Genomic DNA, 26,692 nt, shown 5'->3' on the forward strand with positions numbered 1-26,692 from the left:
AAAAAGAAGAGAAGAGAAGAGAAGAGAAGAGAAGAGAAGAGAAGAGAAGAGAAGAGAAGAGAAGAGAAGAGAAGAGAACCAAGAAAAATAAGGAAACAAAAGAAAGAGAGCCAGGCTGACACTGGATATCCTGTTACACTAAATACTGAACAGTAACTCAGCCATATTTACAGAATTCGGAAAGAATTCCAGTTATGCATACGAGCAAAAGACAGGCAGTTTCAGACATGCAGGGTCTCAATGAGTGTACCAATTATATATTTATTCAGAAAAACAACTACTAGAGAATGTGCTCCTATCAAATAGTGAATTTAGAACAAGGAATTTTAGGGGTGCCTGGGTGGCTCAGTCAGTTAAGCGTCTGACCAGTTCAGATCATGATCTCGTGGTTCATGAGTTCGAGCCCCACACTGGGCTCTGTGCTTACAGCTCAGAGCCTGGAGCCTGCTGAGGATTCTCTGTCTCCCTCCCTCCCTGCCCGCTCCCCTACTTGTGCTCACTAGCTCGCTCTCTCTCTCAAAAATTAATAAACATTAGAAAAAAAAAATTCTTGGGGCGCCTGGGTGGCTTAGTCAGTTAAGCGTCCGACTTTCGCTTAGGTCATGATCTCACGGTTCGTGGGTTCGAGCCCCGCGTCGGGCTCTGTGCTGACTGCCAGCTCAGAGCCTGGAGCCTGTTTCAGTCTGTGACTCCCTCTCTCTCTGACCCTCCCCTGCTCACGCTGTCTCTCTCTCTCTCCTAGAAATAAATTAAAAAAAAAAAAAATTAGAAAAAAAATTCTTAAAAGAACAAGTAATTTTAAAAAGCAGCTGTGGCACACACACAAAAAATAGGAGAACAATTTGGAGCTAACTTATTTTGAAAAAGTACTTATAAAGATTAATGCATACTTTAAGAATTCTTAAATTAAGAGATACATTATAAAAACATAATAAGCTGAAACTAAATTCCAAACTGACAGTATTAGACAATCAAATAAAAATACATTAGAACTTTCATCTTCATCTGAGGTGATTTTGATAAAGATGATTGTAAAGTCTATTTAATTTTGTGTACTGATAAGTTGAATGTTTATTAAAAATATAAGTAAAAATACTATTTATACAACTAATATAAGCTAACATTTATCAAGTGTTTAGTCTGAATGAGTCAGACAGTATTTTACGAGCTTTATATATAATAATTCGATAATCCTTACAATAACCGTATTAAGGAGAGGTAGATACTATTATTATCCTAGTTTAACTTACAGGGATTGAACCGAGGCACAGAGGTCTTCAGTAGCTTGTCCAAGATTCCTAAGTTTGCAAATGGCGGGAGTCAAGATCTGAGTCTAAGCAACAAGGAACCAGAGCCCTCTTAACCACGATCTTACGCTGCCTCTCACTTCTCAGAACTCATGCTCGCTTCAGCAGCACAGCTACTAGAAGCACAATCAGAACTTTCAAAGCCTTGGAAGAAACAAAGAAACAAAGAAAACAACCAATCCAGCAAAAGCCAAGAAAGAAAGAAAGAAAAGAAGCAGGAATGCACAAGAAAATATAAAATAGTACAACACAAGTAAAGATCAAATATATTGGAGTCTCTGTATAAGGACATGGAAAAATACAATACTGGGAAAAAATAGTTTCAAACTGACAGTGAGGCAAACCATAAGAGGCTCTTAAGTACAGAAAACAAACTGAAGGCTGATGGTGGAGAGAGGGGAAAATGGGTGATGGGCATTGAAGAGGGCACTTGCTGGGATGAGTAAAGGTGTTATATGTAAGTGATGAATCACAGGAATCTACCCCCAAACCAAGAGCACCCTGTATACACCGTATATTAGCCAACTCGACAATAAATTATATTAAAAAACAAAAAACAGAAATACTGTTGGATAAAACTAAAAGGAAACAAAACACAAAGTATATTATGATTCCATTTATATTAATATGCACACATTTATAATGTAGATCTGTTTATCTGGCTGGGGAAGTCTGTTGACAGTTGTTTTAGAAGGGGTAGATTACCAGGGAACCTTCACTTAATTTGCAATATTTAAATTAAAAAAAAATTTTTTTAGTAATCATACATAAACTAAGGAAGATATCTATTTTATTAAATTAAAAAGTGCAGGGGTGCCTGGGTGGCTCAGTTGATTGGGTGGCCGACTTTAGCTCTGGTCATGATCTTGTGGTTCGTGTGTTTGAGCCCCACGTCGGGCTCTGTGTTGACAGCCAGCTCGGAGCCTGGAGCCTGTTTCAGTCTGTGACTCCCTCTCTCTCTGACCCTCCCCTGCTCACGCTCTCTCTCTCTCTAGAAATAAATTAAAAAAAAAACCTTAAAAAAAAAAATTAAAAAAAAAAAGTGTAGATGCCAACACAAGCACCTGTCTTTGCTCAGCTGTGACTGGCAAATAGTAGGAATTAAACATTTGTTAAATGGATGTATGGCTATCTCTAAGATTAAATCACTACCTGATCTTATTGGGTCACTAGATCAAAATAAGTGAAGAAATAAATACCATTCAGAATGTTCTTTCTGACCTGGTATATTTCAGTGCTTACTTCAACACTCCTGTTTCCTTCTCTACGCCACATTTAGACTGACACAATCGCCTGACTGAGCATCACATGTGTCCTCCATCTGGGAACAAGCTACTGCACTGTATCAAATCTACAATGCCATCATTCTTAAGATGCACCTTTATTTTATGAAACAACAAGAAATGAACAACAAAAAAATGCTTTCAATCAAAATAGGGTAAAATCAAAAAGATATGAAATCAAAATTTCAGAGAAGTTAAATTTTTAAATGTGCATTTTAGAACCAACTTTCTATTAGAAAGTCTGATAGTGAGCTCTTAGTATGTACCAAGTACTATGTTAAAGTACTTCTACATGTATTATCCCATTTTTAAAAACTTTTTAATGTTTTATTTATTTCTGAGAGAGAGAGAGAGAGAGAGAGTGTGTGAGCAGGGAAGGGTCAGAGAGAAAGGGAGATACAGAATCTGAAACAGGCTCCAGGCTCTGAGCTGACAGCACAGAACCCGACGCAGGGCTCGAACCCATGAACCGTGAGATGATGACCTGAGCTGAAGTCAGACGCTTAACCAACTGAGGCACCCAGGTGCCCCCATTTATTCTTTATAAAAACCCCATGATACAGATGCTGTCATCATTCTCTTTTTACAGGCAGGGAAACAAGCCACAGAGAGGCTTAAAAAAAACCCATCCATAACCAAACAACCAGGAAGTGGAGAGGTCTGGGTTTGAAAAAGTTAGTCTCACTGCACTGCACATTCTCTGAATTTGTCTTTACTGCCTAGAAGAGCTCACTAGTCCTTTCAGAAGAGAAAAAATGGTTCCTGGCACTAATTCTTAAAGCAATCTAGCAAAGACCATAGAGAGTGTCCTCGTTGGCTGATGAAGTCTTACGGTGTGCTGTAGGCAGCAGAGAGCCACTGGAAGGGTCTTCCAGAGATCTAATTTGATCCAAAGATATTACTTGGAATATCTGAGAAAATGAACAGTTTTCATACCCCTTAGCTAATCTTTTCTAAGTATCTTTTCACTTCTCATTAACCTTGGTGAGATCTCTGAATGCATTTGGAAGTGTCTTTGAAAGGACCGCACCCCACTTCTGGCCAGCCTTACATCTTACCCTCGAGTAGTCCGTGCTGTTACTATAAGTTGCAAGGCTTTCGCCTGCAGCCTCATGTGATGGATAATCACCACCTGTTTGTTCTCCACACCACTGTACATGAACTCCATTTTGTAGGTCTCTTCCATGATCTATAAGGAAAGGTAATTAACGATCAGTAAAAGCATCATAATAGTCTCGAGACCAGCACAGAATTCTAGGTGAACTCTGAACTGAGTTTTTGTTTTGTTTTTTGTTTTTTTTTTTAAGTAGACTCTATGCCTAACACAGAGACCAACGCAGGGCTCAAACTCACGACCCTGAGATAGAGACCTGACCTGAGATCAAGAGTCAGATGCTTAACCAATTGAGCTACCCAGGCACCTCTGAACTGAGTTTTAATATGAACTGAGATACTGAAGTGCCTATGGTGAGAGAAATTAGGTAACTTTATAAAAATTAAGATGTGTTTTAAGAAATTACTATCGTATGTCTTATGAAAAGAGAGTAAGTTGTTTTGTCAGTTAAAAAAAAGACTTTCTGGGGGACGCCTGGGTGGCTCAGTTGGTTAAGCATCTGACTCTTGACTTCAGCTGAGGTCATGATCTCATGGTATGAGAGTTCTACCCCCACGCAGGGCTCTGTGCTGGCAGTGTGGAGCCTGCTTGGGTTTCTGTCTCCCTCTCTCTGTGTCCCTCCCTTGCCTGTTCTCTCTCTCAAATAAAAATAAAACTTTTTTTTTTAAGTTTTTTAAACATTTATTTTTAAAAAACTTTTTAACATTTATTTTTTTATTTTTAAAATTTATTTTAACATTTATTTATTAAATATAAAACTTTAAAGAAGAAAAAAAAGACTTTCAGGGCGTCTGGGTGGCTTGTCAGTTAAGCATCTGACTTTGGCTCAGGTCATGATCTCATGGCTCGTGAGTTCGAGCTCCGTGTCGGGCTCTGTACTAATGCCTCAGAGCCTAGAGCCAGCTTTAGACTCTGTTCTCCCTCTCTCTCTGCCTCGCTCCTGTGCTCGTTCGCACTCTCTCTCTCTCCCTCTCTAACATAAAAAAACATTAAAAAAAAAAAAAAGGACTTTCATCTGCTAACAAAGTCATCTTAGTTGATGATGTAAAAATATTTAATCACTGATATAACTGTAAAGCACTGTTTGTTACCCCTAAACCCGTGGGTACAAATGAATAAACCGTGGGAACAAGTGAATAAACACTGTGTATGGACACCCAACCCCAGGAAAAGTCCTCAAGGATTTAGCATCAGGAACCATTAGCCATGTAGTAGGCATCCAAACAGACTGTTCTATGGGCCTGGTCTGTTGAAGGGAGTCTGGAGAGAGAACAAGTACAGAAAACAATGACTACAACCTCAGCTCAAGCCCAGTGCATTAAGCTCTTGCTCTGTTCTATCCAAATCACCTGCTCCCATCCAATGATATTTCTCTCTCAAATCTGTGCTTGCCTTCCTTTGAGGGCTTTGGAGTCAGAGAAAGGACTCCAGGCTCTCCCACAACTGGCAGTAAGACAAATTAATTATATAAGTGCTTCAGTTTCACTATCTGTAAACAGGGAAGAAACAGTACCAAAGTCATAAAATTTAAAGGATAAAATGGAGTATGGAAAGCACTTAGTATAGTATCCAGCACCTAACAATGGGGATTCCTCTCTCTTTCTTCCAGACTGCTGCTCCCTGGTCCTATCCTTGCCGTTCTGGAGTTCTAGTCATTAGGTTCTACTCCCTGACAATAAGCCACACAGCAGGGCTGAGAGGGAGTCTAGGTCAGATGAGAGATCAAGTAGAACAGTGGAAAGAAAACACTATGGCTATCAGAAGATAGGGACTCAATTCCCTAATTCAACTACCTATAGCTCTATGAATTTAATCTTGCTGATCCTTAACTATTTCACCTATAAAATGGACTTAATATTTATTCATACGTAATGGGATTACTGTGAGTATTAATTAATTAAAATAGACTTGAAATCACTTAGTGAACTGTACTTTAACAATCACAGTCACCATCTTTAGCTTGCTACTGGGTCATAATGACACGGTCATATACGGACTCCCAACCTGGAAGACATGACCCAGAAGAGTTCACTAAATCCCAGTGAATGAAGGGAAATTGCTCAAAGCTACAAAGAAATAAACTCAAGGCAAATATAATTAAAAGCTACTTAATGAACTGAGGAGAATATAAGGACCTTTTAACATTCAAGACATGGTACAGGCTAAAAACACAAACAACCACAAAATGAGTTCAGCTACATTTTCAGATGAAAGATTCACGACAGCATTTACTGGATTTTAGTCTATCTAAAATACAAACTGATAATAATATATTTTTAGAACACTAAAGCATCTTAGAAATCATCCAGTTAAAGGGCACGTGGGTGGCTCAGTCAGTTAATTAAGCATCCAGTTCTTGATCTTGACTCAGGTCATAATCTCAGTTCATGAGACTGAACCCCGAGTCAGGCTCTGTGCTGACAGTATGAAGCCTGCCTGGGATTTTCTGTCTCCCTTTTTCTCTCCCCTGCCCTAGGAAGGTGGGACAGAACAAAGGGAGGAAGGGAGGGAGGGAGGAAGAAAGGAAGCAGGCAAGCCAGTGCTGTGTCCCCTAATTATGCTACTTCTCATATCACTAACTTCTGTCACAAGCTGGAACTGGGAAGGCCACAACAGAGGCCACGTAAAAGCCTCTGACTCCAACTCAGACAACACAATTCTTGGATAGAGATCCATCTGAGAAGAAAGTTCCAATAGTTTACCTGTTTTGCTGCTGCTGAGGCCAAATCACTCTGCTTCAAATACAAAGGGGCGGCCACATTCCAAAGCTTTTCTTGCAAGGCCTACACAGACAAATCAGGAGAGAAACGAACAAAGAGATCAAAAAGACTGGCATGTCATTTGAGGCTTATGTGTTTGTTTTACTTCGGAAGTCTACACATTAGAACTTCCTCTCAAACTTACTCCTTTAAGCTAATAAGCCCTGCCTACTATAAAGAAAGAAGAAACCAAGGGTTTGAGCTCCTCCCCATTCAATCCAATTCCTGGCTCAAAAGCCCTACATCCAGATCAGACCAGTGCTTGCAGGCAAAGAGCAGGAGCCATCCAGGTCTCACCAAAGTGTGCAAGCAAGCCAGCTTCCAGGGTTCTCGCGCCTCCTTGTTCCCAGAGCCACTCACTATACTACCCTGGCTGCCTCGACCCTTCTTGCTTGACTGTGGCTCTTTTATTTTGCCCTATCTTTTGAACAGCTCTATCACCTTACTGACATACCCAAACTAGAAATCAAGAAGCTTTCCTAGATTCCTCCCTCTCGCTCCATCTATGTTCAAAACTAGCACTAAGAGCCATAATTTTACCTTCCAACTCTCTCCTCTCATCAGAACGGCCTCATCTCTCAATTAGCTGATAAAACTCTGCTGTAGACCCCATTTTTATAGTCCTTCTCATTACAGACATCTTTTAATGGCTTTATAGAAAACCTAGACTGAAAATTTCCAATAGAAGTATAACACAAACCATATATATAATTTTATGTTGTCAAGCAGCCACATTTTTAAAAGTAAAAAGAAACGGGTAAAATTAATTTTAACAATATAACTTATTTAACTTAGTATATTTATTATAATTTCACTATAAAGTCAGTATTTAAATGTCATGGTATGTAATTCTTCATAAAGATCATTACTGGCTACAGAATGTACTGTTGAGTAGATGCGCCATAATTTACTTACCTTTTACCCTGTTATCAAACACTTGCCTGCCTTTGGTTCTAAGCCTTTACCCCTCACCTACCCCGCCACTCCATGACACAGAGTGAACAACATAATTCTATGTTCTTTGCAAGAATATTCTCTTTTCTTTTTCTACTGTAGAAAGATTCTTTTTAAAGACCTGCTTGTGGGGCGCCTGGGTGGCTTAGTCGGTTAAGCATCCGACTTTCGCTTAGGTCATGATCTCGCGGTTCGTGGGTTCGAGCCCCGCGTCGGGCTCTGTGCTGACTGCCAGCTCAGAGCCTGGAGCCTGTTTCAGTCTGTGACTCCCTATCTCTCTGACCCTCCCCTGCTCACGCTGTCTCTCTCTCTCTCCTAGAAAGAAATAAAAACGTTTAAAAAATAAATAAATAAATAAATAAATAAAGACCTGCTTGTATACCTTATAGAGAAAATAAGAAGTCAAGAAAGAAGGAAGGCCAACAATGACATGGCATTCACTATGTATCAAACATTAAGCACAGGGCTCTTACACATCTTGCTTGTTACCAGTCCTTATCTAAGCAGAATTATTATTAGCCCTGTTACACAGACGCTTGGAAAAGATAAAAAACAAAACAAAACAAAAACTTTGCAAAGTGGCACAGAGGAACTTTTGGGGATACTGGAAACGCTCTATATCTTGACTGTGGTGGTGGTTACACAGGTATACACATTATATGCATTTGAAAGAATCTATCTAGCCAAACAAGAGCTGTTTAAATCCCAGCCCATTTCAGTGTACATACCAACCTCCACATATATACACATACCTGCAAAGCCCTAAGCTCACATATCTTATAGTGAGAAATAATTTCTTAACTACTCCATTTATTCTGACTTTACTCAAATATCATAATCACTTCAGGAGCGCCTAGTTGGCTCAGTTGGTTGAGTCTCCAATTCTTAATTTCTGCTCAGGTCATGATCTCACATTCCCGAGTTCAAGCCCTACATCAGGCTCTTGCTTCCAGTGCTAAGTCTGCTTGAGATTCTCTCTGCCCCTCCCCCACTCATTCTCTTTCTCTCTTAAAATAAACTTTAAAAAAAAAAAACACTTTAAAAAATATAATAATCACTTTAAAGACTAACTAACTGAAGATGCTTGGATAAAGCAAAGATAAAAGCTTATCAAGTGAGAAGGAGTCCCCTAAATCCTAAACCTAAATTTAGAGCAAAGTTGGTTACCAACTTTGCGTGTGTATATAAAAACTCTAACTACCTAATATGGAATGCCAGCAAGGTGGTCATTTTAAAAGCAATGAAATCAGGGGCGCCTGGGTGGCTTAGTCGGTTAAGCGTCCGACTTTCGCTTAGGTCATGATCTCGCGGTTCGTGGGTTCGAGCCCCGCGTCGGGCTCTGTGCTGACTGCCAGCTCAGAGCCTGGAGCCTGTTTCAGTCTGTGACTCCCTCTCTCTCTGACCCTCCCCTGCTCACGCTGTCTCTCTCTCCTAGAAATAAATAAAAACATTTAAAAAAAAAAGCAATGAAATCAACCTTTTGACTAGTAACACTTGGACAAAGTAAAACTGGCATTTTAATAAAATAATATAAAAGTTCTATGCTAATCAAATTATAAAAACAATTTAAAATCCATATGATTCTAATGACAATGATTATCCAATCTATTCTAATTATAAAATGATAAAAGAATACTTCCAAATTAAAAAAATTTAAATTCCCACAGGAGCTAACAATTCTTTAATTAGAGACAAATATAATTACACTGACAAATAATTTCTCCACTGCTAAGCGGCTGCGTAAGACTGTACATTTTTCCATTAACAGCCTAAAGAACTGCTGAATCCATTAAAGTGCATTCTTATGCACTTTATGCACATTATAAGCACAATCACAAACATAATGGATCCAAACCCACCTTGATGAGAAGAAGTTGACACCGAAGATAGGTAGCAGAGAAGTCAGCGACTCCTGCTAATTCAGATTGAAGTTCTCCAAGTCTTTGCAGATCCCTGTAGTAAATAAAACCCCAAGCCACACATTGGATAGGGACAATGACATTGATATAAAGATCACATCAAAAGCACTTTACCATTTTATACCTAGTAAATAAATTGGTCACAATTTTTTTTCAGTCTTTATTTTTTTTAAGTAATCTTTACACCCATCATGGGGCTCGAACTCACAATCCCGAAATCAAGAATCATGCACTCTACTTGTGGGCCAGCAAGGTGTCCCACAATGACAGAACCCAATGCTAGAGGGTTATAATGAAACTGGCTCACTCATGCTTTGATAGCAGTTTAAGCAAATACAATTCTTTTGGAAAGCAACACTGTACTATGTTATAAAAGTTATACATATTATACAAAATATACAAATATTTTGATCAATAGCTTTATGCTGAGAAATAATTCTTTGGGGAATATCCAACAGAAACAAGCACTGGGTGTTGCATGTAAGTGATGAATCATAGAAGTCTACTGCTGAAACCAATACTGCACAGTATGTTAAATAAAATTTAAATTTAAAAAATGCTTTAAAGAATGAAATGAAATGCTTTATACCCCACAACATTCACTCTTGTACAGACTATTACAGTGGAATATTCTACAATTATCAAAAGATAAAACGGTAGTAAGGTATATGATCTCAACTATGTAAAAACTATGTGTAGAAGAAAAGTACAGCAAAGTGGTTTTCTGGATAGAGGTATTAGGGTGGTTTTTAGTGCCTTCTCCCAACTGTGCTTTATTTTCTATATAATAGATGAGTATTTTTTTTTAATATTTTTTTTTAATGTTTTATTTATTTCTAGGAGAGAGAGAGACAGCGTGAGCAAGGGAGGGTCAGAGAGAGAGGGAGTCACAGACTGAAACAGGCTCCAGGCTCCGAGCTGGCAGTCAGCACAGGGCCCGACGCGGGGCTCAAACCCACGAACCGCGAGATCATGACCTAAGCGAAAGTCGGACACTTAACCGACTAAGCCACCCAGGCGCCCCGATGAGTATTTTTTTTGTGTCATCAGGAAAAAAAAAAAAATTTTTTTTAAGATACTGTAGTAGACTTTGTTGGCTCCCTACCCATTTGGCCATTCTGTATTTCTTCCTCACTAACTGAACTCTGAGTTTGTTCAAGGGCAGGTGTCCTCAAACCCAGTTCCAGGCAGATTCTGATTGAACTAAGCCAATTAGTATATGTCATCTCCCTTGTTATGTGACTGAAGTTGGCCTTGTCATTCCTAATGGAAGGACATATATTCCATGCTTGGTGCAGGTCTGATAGTGTCTCTGTCTGTCTATCTCTATCTCTGATGCACTAGACTGAACAAGAGCACTTAATAGTCCTGATTCTGCCACTGGCAGCCATACTGTAACTCTGAAAGAAAAAAGCCTTGGGATAAAGCAAATGCTGAGGACAAGAAAAATCCAAAGAGGCAAAAGAACTGGGTCCTCAATGACATAAGTGATATAAATGAACTGCCTGACCATACCATACTTAGGACTGCCTCTGATTTTCTATTTGTATGAGGAAATAAAAAGCCACTGTAAGCCTGTTTGAAATGAGCATCAGATACCTGAAATTACAAGTATCCTAGCTGGATGCAGGTATAGACAAAATGATAACAAAAATATAAAACAGAGCTGCCTGTGGACAAGAAAACACAAACAGATGTGTGGGGCCTGGAATTAGGGATTTCAGATTTCTAATCTGTTGAATAGACAATACATACCAAGCTATAGAATTAAACCAATAAAGCACAGAATTCAAAAGAGACTACAGGACATGAAATTGAGTTAGTGCACCTTCCCATCCCAACGCGCTCTCACCACTACACCCTTCTCAGAGGCAACCACCACTGGCAGTCTCTTTCACATTCTTCTGGGGATACACAGTACATCTACAAAAAAAACACTGTTTTTCTTTTCTTTTCTTCTTTTTGCTGGGGAGGGAGGGAGAGGTGTGTGTGGGTGTGTGTGTGTGTGTGACCTAATAATCCATCTCAGAAAGCATTCATGGAAAGCTATCGTATTTTTTAATGGCAACATCAAAATTTCATATAGAAATGATGGCTGTGGAAAACCTGAAGATTTGGGTCACAAGGAAAGATGAGGGGTAGGGTTGGCATAAAGTTTCACAATTTAAAGTTCATATAAAGTTTGACAACAGCCTGTACAAAACTATCCATTAGAGTAAGCCCCTCCCACTAATCTCATGCAACTTAACAAAATGTTTATTTATTTTAATGTTTATTTATTTTTGAGAAAGAGAGAGAACAGGGGAGGGGCAAAGAGAAAGGGAGACAGAGAATCAGAAATGGGCTCTGCACTGACAGCAGAGAGCCTGATGCAGGTCTGGAACTCACGAACTGCGAGGTCATGACCTGAGCGGAAGACAGATGCTTAACCAACTGAGCCACCTAGGTGCCCCTCATGCAACTTTTTAATAGCTAATGCTGCCTCCTACAGACCTTGATATCAGGAAGGAGATACCCCAGAAAAGGACACAGAATGAATTCTTCCCAAAGTGACTCAAGAAATTAGGGCCAGTGGCTTATAGATTATCTCTTGTGAATTTTGGCAGCTAGAGTGGTTCCTGGAGTCTGCTCAGGTGTCGGAATCCAGCACAATAAAAGGCAAGACCCTGTACTAGCTACTCACACCTGTGAAATGCTACTGGGGTGGCCAGCTGGTCCCTCTCTTTCACATCTCTGAGGTCTCTCTTGCAAAGACAGCCCTGAATCGCTGTATTTCTGAAATGTTTCCTCTCCAGGAAGAGTCTGCCTTCTGTTAACAATTATAGAGAACACTGACCAGCTGACTAGACATTAGCTGACGGCTGCCAGGTGTTAAGCTTTTCTATAGCCCCTGCACTGCTGCAACTGCTCTCAGTTGCACAGAACAAGATGTAACCCAACCAGCCATGGGAAATCCAAACTACTGTACGAGCAAAAAAAGGAACGTGCTCACCCTGGACAAAAGGCCCCTATCCTACTGCTTCCTCTCGGTAACTACCTATGCCCACAATCCTCAGGAAGTTTAAACATCCATTAGAAAACTACGAACTCTTTAATGAGTCAGGCACAAAGAGCACCTTCTATGTGCACTATACTAGGTGTGCTAGGTGTTTCCTTACTTGAGCCCATTTAATCCTGACAACGCAAATTGCAATTAAGCCTATTTCACTGAGAGTGAAAGGGAAGGTCAGAGTTTAAGTGGTGTGCCCAAGGTTACAAGACTAATCAGCAAAAACAGGCCTTGAACTCAGGTCTGTCTGAACTCCACAAATCTTTTTTTTAAATAAACCATATAATATTTCATTTATTTAATATTAAAGTCTTCTTTTAATGTTTATTTTTGAGAGAGAGCAGGGAAGGGGCGGCGGGGGGCGGGACAGAGTATCTGAAATGGGCTCTGTGCGGACAGCAGACAGTCCAATGTGGGGCTTGAACTCACAAACCGTGAGATCATGACATGAGCCTAAGTCAGATACTTAAATGACTAAGCCACCCAGCCACACTAAAGTCTTTCATTTATTTATGAACTACATCAAATGCAGATGACACCAAAATGGATTTGAAACCAGATGCATATTTTTTAAATAGTTTGTTTATTTTTGAGACAGAGACAGTACATGAGTGGGAGAGGGGCAGAGAGCAAGGGAGACACAGAATCTGAAACAGGCTCCAGGCTCTGAGCTATCAGCACAGAACCTGACTTCCTGAGCTGAAGTCAGACACCCAACCCACTGCACCACCCAGGTGTCCCTGAAATCAGATGCATATTAAGTCACACTTCTATGAATGTGATTTGGGAAGGCAAATGTGCCCCTCCCAGGAACACTAGCAAGTTAGTCCACATGCTGCCACTAAGTAGCATTTATAAAGTTTGGACTGGATTTACTTACAAAATATCAAGAACTTGTCTACTGTGTCAGAAGACCCACAATTGAAAAATCTTTTTTTAATTTTTTAATGTTCATTTATTTTTGAGAGAGAGACACAGAGCATGAGCAGGGGAAGGGCAGAGAAAAAAGGAGACACAGAATCTGAAGCAAGCTCCAGGCTCTGAGCTGTCAGCACAAGAGCCCAATGCGGGGCTTGAACTCAGGAACCGCGAGATCATGACCTGAGCCGAAGTCAGACGCTCAACTGACTGAGCCACCCAGGCGCCCCCACAATTTAAATTTTAAAACATTTCATAAATGACTATTATCTCTGTAACTGCTATTCTCAAAATACTTTGCACAGATCATGATGTCATCTTCACAACAGTCCTATGAGCAGTTACGTAGTACCCTCAAATTACAGATGACGGTGTTGAGGCCCAAGATCATGAACCTAGGAAATGATAAAAACTAAGGCTTCAACCAATTCCTTTGGATTTTAAATCTGATTATCCTAGGTGCTTTTATGTCCTACAAACTGTAAACCAGAAACAGAGCAGCGTGACCAGATGAAAGGGCTAGAAAGACCTATGTTCTAGTGCAGGAATTTGCTACTGTCTGTCCTGCAGAATCTTCTCCCTTCTTCACTTGATGAACCATTCATTCTTCAGGTAACTGCTTAGCCATCCAGGGAAGGGTTAGGTCCCTCCCTTCTGTTATCTGAGAGAACCCTGAACTCCCCATAATGCACATGGAGAACACATTATTGCATTGCATATTACCTAGTTCCCCAACCAGGCTGTAAGATCCCTTGCAGCAGAGACTATTTTGTTTACTTCTGTGCCCCTTCAGCCTTAGCATATGATGGATACTCAAAAACAGTGTAACGAATGAACCCCATCTCCCTCACTCATTCCAAAAATGGGGTACTTTTCTTAGATTGTTTTCAAATTCAATTCATAAAGCATTTAAAAGAGTGGGTACATAGCAGGCACTTGACAGACAGCTCTTGTTATGATCAAGAACAGCAGAGCCTTACCAAACATCAAATCCATAAATCTGGAGATAAGATATGGCTAGAAGGAAATGCCATCTATAACAATCTTACAAGTCTTCATTCCTGGGGAACCTGGGTGGCTCAGCTGGTTAAACCTCCAACTCTGACTTTCAGTTCAGATCATGACCTCACGGTCTGTGGGTTCGAGCCCTGTGTCAGGTTCACTGCTGATGGTGCGAAGCCTGCTTGGGATTTTGTGTCTCCCTCTCTCCTCTGCCCCTACCCCACTCTGTCTCAAAAATAAAAAAGCTTCAAAAATAAAATCTTCATTCCTTGTTAAGCAATCACAACTACAGTTTTCAACAAGTATTTATTGAGCTCCTATACAACACCCAAGGCACAATGGTGAAGACAAAGGAGTTACATCAAATTCTAGAAACAGGGGCGCCTGGGTGGCTTAGTCGGTTAAGCGTCCGACTTTCGCTTAGGTCATGATCTCACGGTTCGTGGGTTCGAGCCCCGCGTCAGGCTCTGTGCTGACTGCCAGCTCAGAGCCTGGAGCCTGTTTCAGTCTGTGACTCCCTCTCTCTCTGACCCTCCCCTGCTCACGTTGTCTCTCTCTCTCTCCTAGAAATAAATAAAAACATTAAAAAAAAAAAAAAAACAAATTCTAGAAACAAATAAATCATTTCCCAGAGCCCTAACTGAACTACAGCACACATTCTATCAGTGAGATTCAGTTAGATTAAATGGGTGCTTGGATTACAATAAAGGGGATAGGGTATGTATGATGGTGAAGTTTGTTTCAAACTAATACTAACAAGTAAGTGATCAGAGTCCTGATCAGAGAAACTTCTGTCTGAAACTCTAACATTTCACTTTGCAACAACTACCAAAAATGTAAGTACTGCAAAACCCCAGGGGTCGGCTGATCTAATAGGAATTGCCTTCACTGCTGCATATCACAAAGCATCAATTTTTGTGGGGTTTTTTTTGTTTTTTAATAAAAAAAAACTTTTAATGTTTATTTTTGAGAATGAGAGAGACAGAGCATAAGCAGGGTGGGGGCAGGGAGAGAGGGAGACACAGAATCCAAAGCAGGCTCCAGGCTCTGAGCTGTCAGCAAAGAGCACAATACAGGCCTCAAATGCACGAACCACAAGATCATGACCGGAGTCGAAGTCGGACACTTAATCAAATGAGCCACCCAGGTGCCCCTTAATGTTTATTTTTGAGAAAGAGACAGACAGAGTGTGAGCAGGAGAGGGGCAGAGAGGAGGGGGGGAAGACCCAGAATCTGAAGCAGGCTCCAGGTTCTTTTTTTTTTTTTTTTTTTTTAATGTTTTATTTCTAGGAAAGAGAGAGAGAGAGAGAGACAGCATGAGCAGGGGAGGGTCAGAGAGAGAGGGAGTCACAGACTGAAACAGGCCCCAGGCTCTGAGCTGGCAGTCAGCACAGAGCCCGACACGGGGCTCGAACCCACGAACCGCGAGATCATGACCCAAGCGAAAGTCGGATGCTCAACCGACTAAGCCACCCAGGCACCCCGCCAGGTTCTGAACTATAAACACAGAGCCTGATATGGGGCTCAAACACCTGGAAGGCAAGACCATGACCTGAGCTGAAGTGGGACGCTTAACGAAATGAGCCACCGAAGCACCCCAGGAAGCATCAATTTTAAAGCCAAACAAAACTAGATTCAAATATCAGTTTTGATACTTCCTAGCAAATTGCTTCACCTCCCCAAATTTCCATTTCTTCTCTGTGAAATGGTAACAATATCTAACTGCAATAATGTTTGTAAAACAGAGTGGGTCATCAATAACTACTATACCGTCTGCATTCCTTTCCGGAGAGTTCATCATCCTGGCCACCTTCTCAGAATGCACTCAAGTTAGAAACAGTGCCCAGGCCTAAGCATGGCACTAGAACAGCGACCCCACCAGCCTGGAGCCCAGCAGGACTCACCCCAGAACATGCATGCAAGGCAGATCAACAGGTGTTTATGGAGTACCTAACAGCCAGCACTGCAGCTGATGAACAAATTAGCTTGCTTTTACGCATTCTGTACTTGTTTTAGTGCCAACAGGATAAAAACTGTCAAGAACAAAACCTAAATGTTTATTTAGGTGGGGATGAGTCAGAAAGTAGAGCTTATTTTCCTGGGCTCAGGGCCAACAACTTCAGATAGTGGCCTTTAAAACTAATCACTCTGTTAAGAGCAGAAGAAAAAAAGCAAAATGTGACAGAGGCATCACTTCAGGGTCAGGAAACTTTTTTCTACAAAGGGTCAGAGAGTAAATATTTTAGCGTTTGTAGGCCATACAGGGTCTATGGTGCTACTCAACTTGGCCACAAACCTTATTTACAAAAGCAGATGGATATTGCTTTTGCTAAAGGCAAATGGATTTCAATTCTTCTCATATCATATCATCTCATATCATTCAGGACCTCCTAATAAGGTCTGGCAGAGTCTGTTGGTTGTTCCCCGTTATCTTCCCCTTCTTCTGAGTATGAGAGCCACCAAACGTTAACAAAGCACTGGTCAGCCAGAAAAAAGACTGCATTTCCTAGCTGCTAGCAGCTACATATGGCCATGTGACTTAACTTCTGGTCAGTGGGATCCAAGTAAAATTAGAACACGCCATTTTGGGGAAGTGCCCTTAAAAGGAGGTGGGGAGGGGCACCTGGGTGGCTCAGTCAGTGGAGTGTCCAACTCTTGATTTCAGCTCAGGTCATGATCCCAGGGTTGGGGGATCGAGCTCTGTGTCAGGCTCTGCACTGAGCATGGAGCCTGCTTGAGATTCTATCTGCCCTCCCCCCTCGTCTATCCTTTTTCCCAGCTCCTGTGCCCCCTCCCTCCCTCTAGTATATATATAAAAGAGGGTGGGGTTAGAAATGATGCCCTTCTCCTGCTTTCCTTTTTCCTGCAGCATGGAGCAGAGAGAGGATAGTCCAGAGTTTGGATCTTTAGACAGAGCCCACTTGATCCAGAAGATGGAGAAAAAATGCACCTAGGACCCTGATAACCATCTCAGCTCTGCCTTGCCTACAAAAAAGAATTAACCTTTCCTCTTGTTTAAATCACTTCTACTTTACATTTTCTGTCACCTATCCTAACTAATATACAAGGAAAGGACAATTAAAAACAGCTTCTTTTTAACGCTTTCAAGTTTTGTGCTGATCATCAATCTGGTCATGAACACAAAGAGCTTTTCTCTGAAATATGCTCACACTCCAAACGAATGCAAATATAAACAGATCATAAAACCATGTGTGAGTGTAGGCCAACACTGGCTGCAGTGCTCAGCTAAGCTGAGCATAAGAACAGCATTAACTCTGTCGAAGAATCATCTCACCTGATGGTGAGCTCCAGCAGCTCTTGGGCTCCCTGCGGGTCCAGGTGCTGAAGACTGTACACCCTTTCAAGGCTCTGCTGCAGGAACTGATGGGAAGGGTCCTCATGAGGTGTGATATTGGCCGAAACAGCCGATGACACTAGTTTTCTACCTGGTAACTAAGCAAACATAGTGGTGTTATAGCACCATCAAATTCTGTGGCTCAGTGTCTGGTAATACACAGAAACAAGAAAAAAAACGTGAGTCAAATACAGGAAAGGAAAAACAGGGGAGATAATTCTGTAAGCAATCTTTCTCTCATTCCTTAGGTTCAGTGGGAGAAAAGGAAAGAAGAAAACTAATAGGATCTACACAATATAACCACAAGCAGCAAGAAGCAAAAAAAAGAATGGTAGAGTATTATTTTCTCTTGCTAACTGAAATAAATCGACTAACCATAGAAATGGGACTAAAAAATCAGTCTGTTGTCACATTTATTTATTTTAATATTTTATTTATTTGGAGAGAGAGAGACAGCATGAGCAGGGGAGGGTCAGAGAGAGAGGGAGACAAAGAATCTGAAACAGGCTCCAGAGTCTGAGCTAGCTGTCAGCACAGAGCCCGATGCGGGGCTCGAACCCATGAACCGCGAGATCATGACCTGAGCTGAAGTCAGACGCTCAACCGACTGAGCCACCCAGGCGCCCCTGTCACATTTATTTTTAAACTTCATTTGATCTTTCACTTCATAGGGAAATGAGGATTTACTTCCAAATAAATTTATAAAGTATGCTTTAAAAATGTTTTATATGATGGTAATTATAATTCTTGTTCTTTCTTACTGCTAGTTAGCCTTCAAGAAAGGGACGGGGAGAGCAAAAAGGATTTCACTTTTAATTTTGTAACTTATAGACTGTTCAGATTTTCTAACCACATACATATATTATTTGAAATAAAGTCATTTAGAGTCACCTAAACAGGGATGAATTAACACAAATCAAGAGCTCAGATGGGGTGCCTGGGTGGCTCAGTCGGTTGGACGTCCGACTTCGGCTCGGGTCATGATCTCATGGTCCGTGGGTTCGAGCCCCGCATCGGGCTCTGTGCAGAAAGCTTCAGATTCTGTGTGTCTCCCTCTCACTGACCCTCCCCAGCTCATGCTCTGTCTCTGTCGGTCTCTCAATAATAAATAAACATAAACAAACAAAAAAAAGCTCAGAAAAGTGCCTGCATGGTTAGCATTCAATAATTATTTGCCATTATAATTATGGTTAATTAAAAAAAATTTCTTTCTGTAACTCTAGGTTTAAAAAAAACCAAAAGTTTTATTATTAAAAAATAAAGTTGTTGAGAATTAGTTTTATGTAATTCTTAAAATGTTACACAATCTAATCCTTGGTCTAAAATATACTCTTCCAGACGCCTGTTTCCTGCCTAACATAACATGATCACTTGAGTTAGACATTTAGAATATGGGACATTTAGAATATGAATCTTCTTAAAAAGGGGTACAGAAGCAAAAGTACAAAACAGTGGGAGAGAGCCAATTCAGAAAGAGAATGAATGAACGAATGTGTTTTCAGAGAAAATATAGTCTGCTTTCAGCTATTTGACAACCACAAAGGTCCAGAGATCAAAAACCCAAAAATGTCAAAAGCTATTTTCAACATACCCTTAAGGCAGGAACAAGATGAGAAAGGCTGTCTCGGAGGTAGGCATAGTGCCTGAAGGTATGATCTGAGAACAATGCTGGCATTGTTGGACAGGTTTTAGCAGCATTAAAAATAAGAACCAAAACTGCAATGTCTGATGCATGAGTGGGTTAAGGAAAACTGGAGATATAAAAGGTTGAGCTCTGCCAAAATCCGGTGTCCCCATTTCCCGCCCCCAAAAGTCCAATTAAATGACAATTTTCTAACAAACAAATGCAAATTTAAACAAAGAGATACATTACCCAACTCCGAATTACCCCAATTACCACCCCAATTACCAAAGGTTTTTTTAAAATAATGCCTGAGGCTGCTGAGAATACTAACAAATAGGAACTTTCGGTACACAGCCCACTAAAGTACATTCTGGCACAATCCCTTTGGATAGTAATTTCGCACTAGACAGTAAAAGCCTTTTGAATGTTGAGTAACTCTATATCTCAAATTTTATTCTAAGTAAATAATTACGTAGTACAGAATCATTTATAATAGCAAATAATATAATAGCAAATAATCAGAAACAAGCAGAAGAATGACTCTACATCTTGTATTTCATCCACTTGATGGAGTATTACACAATCATTAAAAATTATATTTATGGGGATACCTGGGTAGCTCAGTCTATTAGGCATTTGACTCTTGATTTCAGCTCAGGTCACGACCTCACACTTCCCGAGTTTGGGCTCCTTGTCCGGCTCCCGCTAACAGCCAGGAGCCTGCTTCGGCCTGCTTGAGATTTCTCTCTCTCTTTCTCTCTTTCTCTCTTTCTCTCTCTCTTTCTCTCTTTCTCTCTTTCTCTCTTTCTCTCTTTCTCTCTTTCTCTCTTTCTTTCTTTCCTTCCTTCCTTCCTTCCTTCCTCCCTCCCTCCCTCCCTCCCTCTCTCCCTCCCTCCCTTCCTTTCTCTTTCTCTCTCTCTCTCTCAAAAATGAACTTATAAAAGAAAAATATTTTTTTATGAAGAATGCATAAATTCTTCTGTATCACAAGCATTTTGACATAAGTGAAAAAAAGCAGGCTCTAACAGAGATAGAGGATATGATAGTAGCCATCTATTATCAGATATTTGATGATGAGATAAACTATCTAAAAAATAACACCAAAATCCCAACCCCAAGGCTTAAAAAAGGAAGAAAGAAATACACCAAAATACTAATGGTCAATTATTCTAATAGGACTTCGGTTAAGGATGAAGTTTCTTCTTTCAACTTTGTGGATTTTTTTCCTCTGCATATTACTTTTATAACAAAGGGAAAATTGGAAATTAAAAGATAAACATAGTCTCTAATCTTCTGTATGTATCCCTATAAAAGTGCCTGCTATTTGCCTACCCAATATCCATTCTTCCTTGCTAACAGAACACTCGTTGTACTCCGAATATCCTCTAGCTTTCTGCTCAGAACCTGGAACCTGACCTGACTGAAGCTCTGGCAGCAATGCTGGACAACTGAAAATGGCAGAAGAGAAGACAGAAGCAGCTAGGATCAGTAAGATAATGTAGAGCTGCTACACCAGCACTAGACTATGTGCTTCCAGATTTCTTTTACCTTGAAGAAAAGTAAATATCATAACCTGTTTAAGCTACACTTGAGGGCAATCTCTTTTACTTACAGCCAAACATATTTCCTAAATAACACAATCTTCCAACTATGCAGGAAAATATCTTAACATAACAGATTTCCAAAAAAGTTTAATGTTTTTTTTTTTCTCAATGTAAAAGGGCCTTCAGATTTTAGAGCACTTCAATACATCCTGTGTAATTTGTAGTAACACATAGCCCATAGCCTCTCTGATGAGCTGAATTTCAAACAGCTATAGTATTGCATCTTTAGAGGTAAGGTCTGGGATGTACCTTTCTCAGTGGTAACACAAAGTCAGGCACTGGTTAGTACATCAATTAAACAGATAGTTAAAAATGTCTCCAGACACACTGTTAAAATAAACAAACAGAATTAAGACAGAATATAATAGCCAACTTACAAAAGCAAGTAAGTATTTGGCTGCTCTCTATCTCCATAAATACCCCCCAAATCTCACCAAGAATCCACTAGAGAGGGAAAAGAACCCTCAGAGAGTGTGGATGCACCAATGTAAAGGTATTCCTATTACTGGAAAACACCTGCATGACATGCTGCCCCTGGCTATCATAAACCTACTGAACTTGCATCAGAGGCAAAGGAATCCTGCAGCCTCGCTCATCCCATGCCCTCCTCAGGCTGCAGATTAAGTTAAACATGGAGTAATACAAGGGGAAAGTTCATAGGTTTTAAAACCAAAGATGTCTGGCTTTGAATCCCACATTCGCTGCTTGGAGAGTTATTTAGACTTTCTAACCCTCAGTCTCCTCATCTGTAAACTGGGAATAATACCTTTTCCCACGGATGTTTAGAAAATCAGTAGTAAATGTGTAAGGCATGAAATGGTGTGTGGAATATAATAGAGGCTCAATAAATGGTAAAAAAAAATAAATAAATAACAATGATAATAATTACAGTAGCAGCAGCAATAAATAGCAAATGTGAATTACTCTGAAAACACGAATGAAAGCTAAGAATAATAACTATCAGGCTCCCTCAGGATATACTCTTACCTAAAAGATGTGAAAAAAATTAAACTTGGACGCCCCACCCCAAGTTACACTGCAGCACCTCCCCACCCATCAGCAGAGCCTGTTCTAAGCACAGAGGATACAAGCTGGATCATCCATGTCTGGTTCAGCTGTGTCAAAAAACGGATGAGTGCTCAGGAGCTCTGGCACCAAGGGAAGCACCAGGGTTGGATGCCGGCTTCCCAGAAACTTCAAGCATCTGAAACAAACAAAATGAGAGCCCACCTTAACAACTTAATAAATGCTTTAAGAAGAACTGGGATTGGAATCAGAAAACCTGATTCGGAATTGCAAATTCCCAACCATCTACTTTTGTCACCTCTATGACCTCAGATAAGACATTCAATTACTCTGGAACTCGGTTAACTCATCTAAAAGAATTGCTATTTTGAAAAATAAAGGGCTAGTATGGCATAAATCATTGCTGGTTATTTAACCGGCAGCCATTTTCCCCATCTACCTTGCCAAGAAAACCCTGACTTTCCTCAGGTATCAGGTAGGTGCTCAGAGAAGGTATGCCCAGCCCAAGGACTCAAACTGGTCCAACTCATCATGGCAATCCCACTCCCATTTTCCAGTGACTGCTCTGCAGGTAGTAAAGTAACCTGTTTCTGGTCAAAGGAGCAAGAAGGGAAGTCTGGTTGGGAACTTCTCAGGAACGTTCTCCTAATCAACTAAAAAGAGAACTTCGTAAGAAGGCATGCCTTTTCCTTTCTGCCTTAAGATACTATCTTATGAGGCAGCCTATCTTGCAACTAATGAGAAGAAAGCCAAGAGAACGGCAGAGAAATCAACCAGAGTACTAACCCTGTTAAGCTGCTGAATGACCAATCCTAAAACCAATTTTCTGACTTGTCATGCCAAAAAATTAGACCTTATTCTTTAAGCCACTTTCAATCAGATTTTCTATTATAGAAACGCAAAAACATTCCGATATCCTGATATCTTGGAATCGGAAGAGAACTGATCTGAAACATGAAAATTAATAACTACGTGGCTTTGGATGGTAAGTTTCCTACTACAAAATGGGATAAAAATCATTACCTCATACAGTTGATATAAGGATTAAATGAGATAATTAATAAGAAGTCCTTAGCAAAGTGTCACATAGTAAGAACTCAATTAGCTATTATTAAGCAGCTATTAGTTAACTATTAAGACTACAAGAAAACACTTTATAAACTATAAAGAACTACGTATGCACTGATAGTTACGCATTTTTATTATTTTTTTTACGTTCTGATTTAGAAGGTGGGCTGAATTTAAAAGAAATACAAATCCTTATTTCTATTCTTGTGGAGGTTATGATCCAGCTAAGGCAAAGATGATAAATAATCCAAGTTAATGAACTACCAATGAATGATATTCTGCTTTCTACCTGTCAAAGATAGAAGAGATCACCACGATAGAGAAGGTTTCACAAAGGAGATGGGACTTGACCAGGGACTGGAGAATAGGTAGACCGGTAACAGAAAACAAACACCATGAACAAATTCATGGATATATGCAGTATGACAGGTATCCCATTTCAAATGCTTGATATTTTTAGGAAACTACACTTTTCCCCAGTTCTGCTTTTCTTCTTATGTGAAAAGAACTTAATGCACAAATTTCCTGAACTCTCTCAACCTTTCTTCACTGTGTTTTAGGGGACATTGTAAATTTTATAGTTTGGCCTCCAGGTCACACTCCTTTATTTGATTTCCTTTTCTATTTGGATCTGCCAACCACCTGGGCCTCTCTAAAACTGGACTTCAATTCTGACCTGTAACATTTTTTCTGTCTCATCCACTTCCCCATCTACATATTTCCTACTTCTCACCCTTCCTGGTATTTGAAGGCTAGGTCTCTGAGTTGAATCTGTTCATAACTCTCCACAGCACCTAATACAGTAACTGGATTATATCAACAGAATAAAATACCTTCTTCAAAACTTTCATTTATCTATCTTTAAAAATGCCTTTAAAACATGCCACTGCGACTATTCCTTTACTCTTTTATCACATTCTTTTTTGATATTCCTAAGTAAAGTCATCATTCATGGAAAGAGATGAAAATTCAAATGATAATGAACAGGTAACTTAAAAATCTTTTGGAGCACTATAAAAGGTGAAAGAGCTTTCTGTCTACATCACCCAATAAAGACAGTCTTCTATAAATATTCTGGTGAATAATCCCATATTTTATGTTAAGGCAAGTTCTGTGTCACCACAGAACCACAGATACTAACACAGGTGTTTTTCCCCATGACAACCCCTACACCCCAAATGACTGAGCATTCCTTGAAGGTTTCCCTGGTATTTTCAGTTTTTAATATATCTTACAAGTACCTGATCTGACCCAGTTTTTCTATTTTTAGTAACAAATTTTTCTGAAAAATCAGTAAGTTATACCATTAGAATGATCTCATCACAAAAGCTCACTTAAATATGTGGGACACAATAACATACATTCTATCATAAACGTATGCAAGTAGTTCTTCAAACAGCAATTTATGAACAATGTTAAATTTGACTCTAGTTAGTAAAGGTAGAGGTAACCAAGGGGAAAAAATGATAGTAATTTTCCATCTGTAGACAAAGTGCCAAGTCCTGTATCTAATCTCTATAATTATGGCTGTGATCTTGTAAAAAATGCAAAATAGACAAAGAAGTGGTTAACACTATATAGGAGAAAAAGGAATCTAATCAACTCATCTCTGTACCTCTAACACCTACCACAGGACTTGGCACATGATAAGTATATGGTAGCAGGCACATATTATCTGCTAGGTAGATGGATGGACAAAAAAATAAATAATCTAAAATGTGATATTCAATTTAGGAATCAGACTCGAGTGTTCAGTTTAAGTTGAATCAGATTTCTAAATTGAAGGCAAAACTGAGAGCCACATCTCAATCTATGAGCCACTGAATCTATGTCAATACTGTACATTTACCACATTATTGGACTCAGTGAACAAATGAGCAAAAAGTCCTTACTTCCATATGGAGTCCCTATCAGTGGGGTACTTGGTTAGATTTTTCAGCAGCTCCACCAGTGCGAGATGAATCCCTTCTTTGGTTGAAACATTAGTACAGCATAAAAGTTCATGAAGAGCCTCTCGAATGTCTCTGGATGAATCCTTTAAAAAAAGATCGTAATAAAAGCAGTCACTGTGGTTTAGCTATTATGGCAGAGTGTACAAGTTACAATGGGACTAGGGGGTAAAGAGTCTCTCGATTTTCTGGGAGGGGAGGGGCTAGCAGTTGAGAAGACTTCACAGAAGAAGTAGTGAACTGAAATCTGAAGAATGCATTCACTAGTTCATTCATTCATATAAATTCAACATTTACTTAGTACTTATTAGTCAGACATTTATCAAGCATCCACTATGTACACCAAGAACTAGGGATACAGCATCAACTGAAATCAAATCTCTGCTTTCAGGAGCTTCATTCTAGTGAAAAGACAAAAATGAATAACTATATACGTCAGATATTGGTAAGTACTCTGGAGAAACTATAAAGCAAGTTCAAGGTAAGAATATTCAGATGGGTGGGATATTTTACATAGAATAATGAAAGGAAGCAGCAAACATAAAGACCATGAAGTGGAAGCATGTATGAAAAATGGCAAGAAAGCCCATGTGGCTAGAGCAGAGTAAATATAAAGAGAATACTACAAGATGATGTTAGAGAAATGGCCTCTTCCATCCCCAACACCTCACTAAAATAATTGGAAAAGATCACCAACAACTTCCTCATGCTAAAAAAAATGTACACATATCAGTTCTATTCTTCTTGGCTATCTCCATACCATTTGTTGGCAATTCTTCAAAACTTTTTAATGTAGACAACTTGAAACATATACAAAAGTAGAGATAATAAATCCCTGTTTCAACATTTAACTCATAGCAATCTTGTTTCATCTATACCTTTACCCACTCTTCCCAGATTGCTTTGAAACCAGAGAAATCATATCATTTCATATGTACACATTTCCATAAATATTTTTAAATGATTCCTATTAATTTATATTAGAGAGAGTGTGTATGCGTGCGTGCATGAGCTGGCGAGAGGGGAAGAGGGAGAGAGAATCTTAAGCAGACTCCATACTCGGAGCAGTGCTGATGGGGGTCGATTCCATGACCCTGGTAGGATAAAAACAGAGAGGGAAGCAAACCATAAAAGAGACACTTAAATACAGAGAACAAACTGAGGGTTGCTGGAAGGGAGGTCAGTGGGCAGATAGGCAAAATGTATGATAAGCATTAATGAGGGCACTTGTTGGGATAAGCACTGAATGTTACAGGTAAGTGATGATGAATCAATGGGTTCTATTCCTAAAACCAATACTACACTGTATGTTAACTAACCTGAATTTAAAAAAAAAAAAAAGAGTCCAATGCTCAAATGACTAAGCCACCTAGGTACCTCGATTCCTTACCTTAAAAAAACCACAAAACCAATAATATCATGCCTAAAAATTTAATAATTCTTTAATATCAAATATCCAGCCAATACTCAAATTTCTCCGACTTAAAAAGTTTTGATTATTCTGGTTAGGATTCAAAGGTTCACATATTACAGCTGGGTAATATGTTCCTTAAGCACCTTTTTTTTTTTTTTTTTTTTACATTTTTTTAAAATTTTATATTTGAGAGAAAGAGAGAGAAACAGACTGAGCATGGGCAGGGGGAAGCAGAGAGAAAAGGAGACCCCAAATCCAAAGCAGGCTCCAGGCTCTGAGCTGTCAGCACAGAGCCTGAAGAGGGGCTTGAACTCAGGAGCAGTGAGGTCATGACCTGAGCCAAAGGA

The 26,692-nt window shown here is 39.7% G+C and overlaps 1 protein-coding gene across 2 annotated transcripts in view; it reads right to left on the minus strand.

The window, feature by feature from the left end:
* INTS4 (integrator complex subunit 4) overlaps window positions 1-26,692 on the minus strand; it is a 120,257-nt gene that overhangs the window by 17,415 nt on the left and 76,150 nt on the right. For both annotated transcript variants that reach the window (XM_039228713.1, XM_039228714.1), the window contains exons 12-18: window positions 24,875-25,017; window positions 21,977-22,092; window positions 19,252-19,385; window positions 17,601-17,758; window positions 9,277-9,370; window positions 6,407-6,487; window positions 3,649-3,779 (exon numbers count right to left, since the gene is read on the minus strand). In XM_039228713.1, the coding sequence (XP_039084644.1) occupies window positions 3,649-3,779; window positions 6,407-6,487; window positions 9,277-9,370; window positions 17,601-17,758; window positions 19,252-19,385; window positions 21,977-22,092; window positions 24,875-25,017 (857 nt within the window). The remainder of the gene's footprint in view (window positions 1-3,648; window positions 3,780-6,406; window positions 6,488-9,276; window positions 9,371-17,600; window positions 17,759-19,251; window positions 19,386-21,976; window positions 22,093-24,874; window positions 25,018-26,692) is intronic.

This window comes from Hyaena hyaena, unplaced genomic scaffold (genome assembly GCF_003009895.1).
Source record: "Hyaena hyaena isolate Hyena2069 unplaced genomic scaffold, ASM300989v1 scaffold_34, whole genome shotgun sequence".
In the NCBI taxonomy this organism is placed as follows: domain Eukaryota; kingdom Metazoa; phylum Chordata; class Mammalia; order Carnivora; family Hyaenidae; genus Hyaena; species Hyaena hyaena.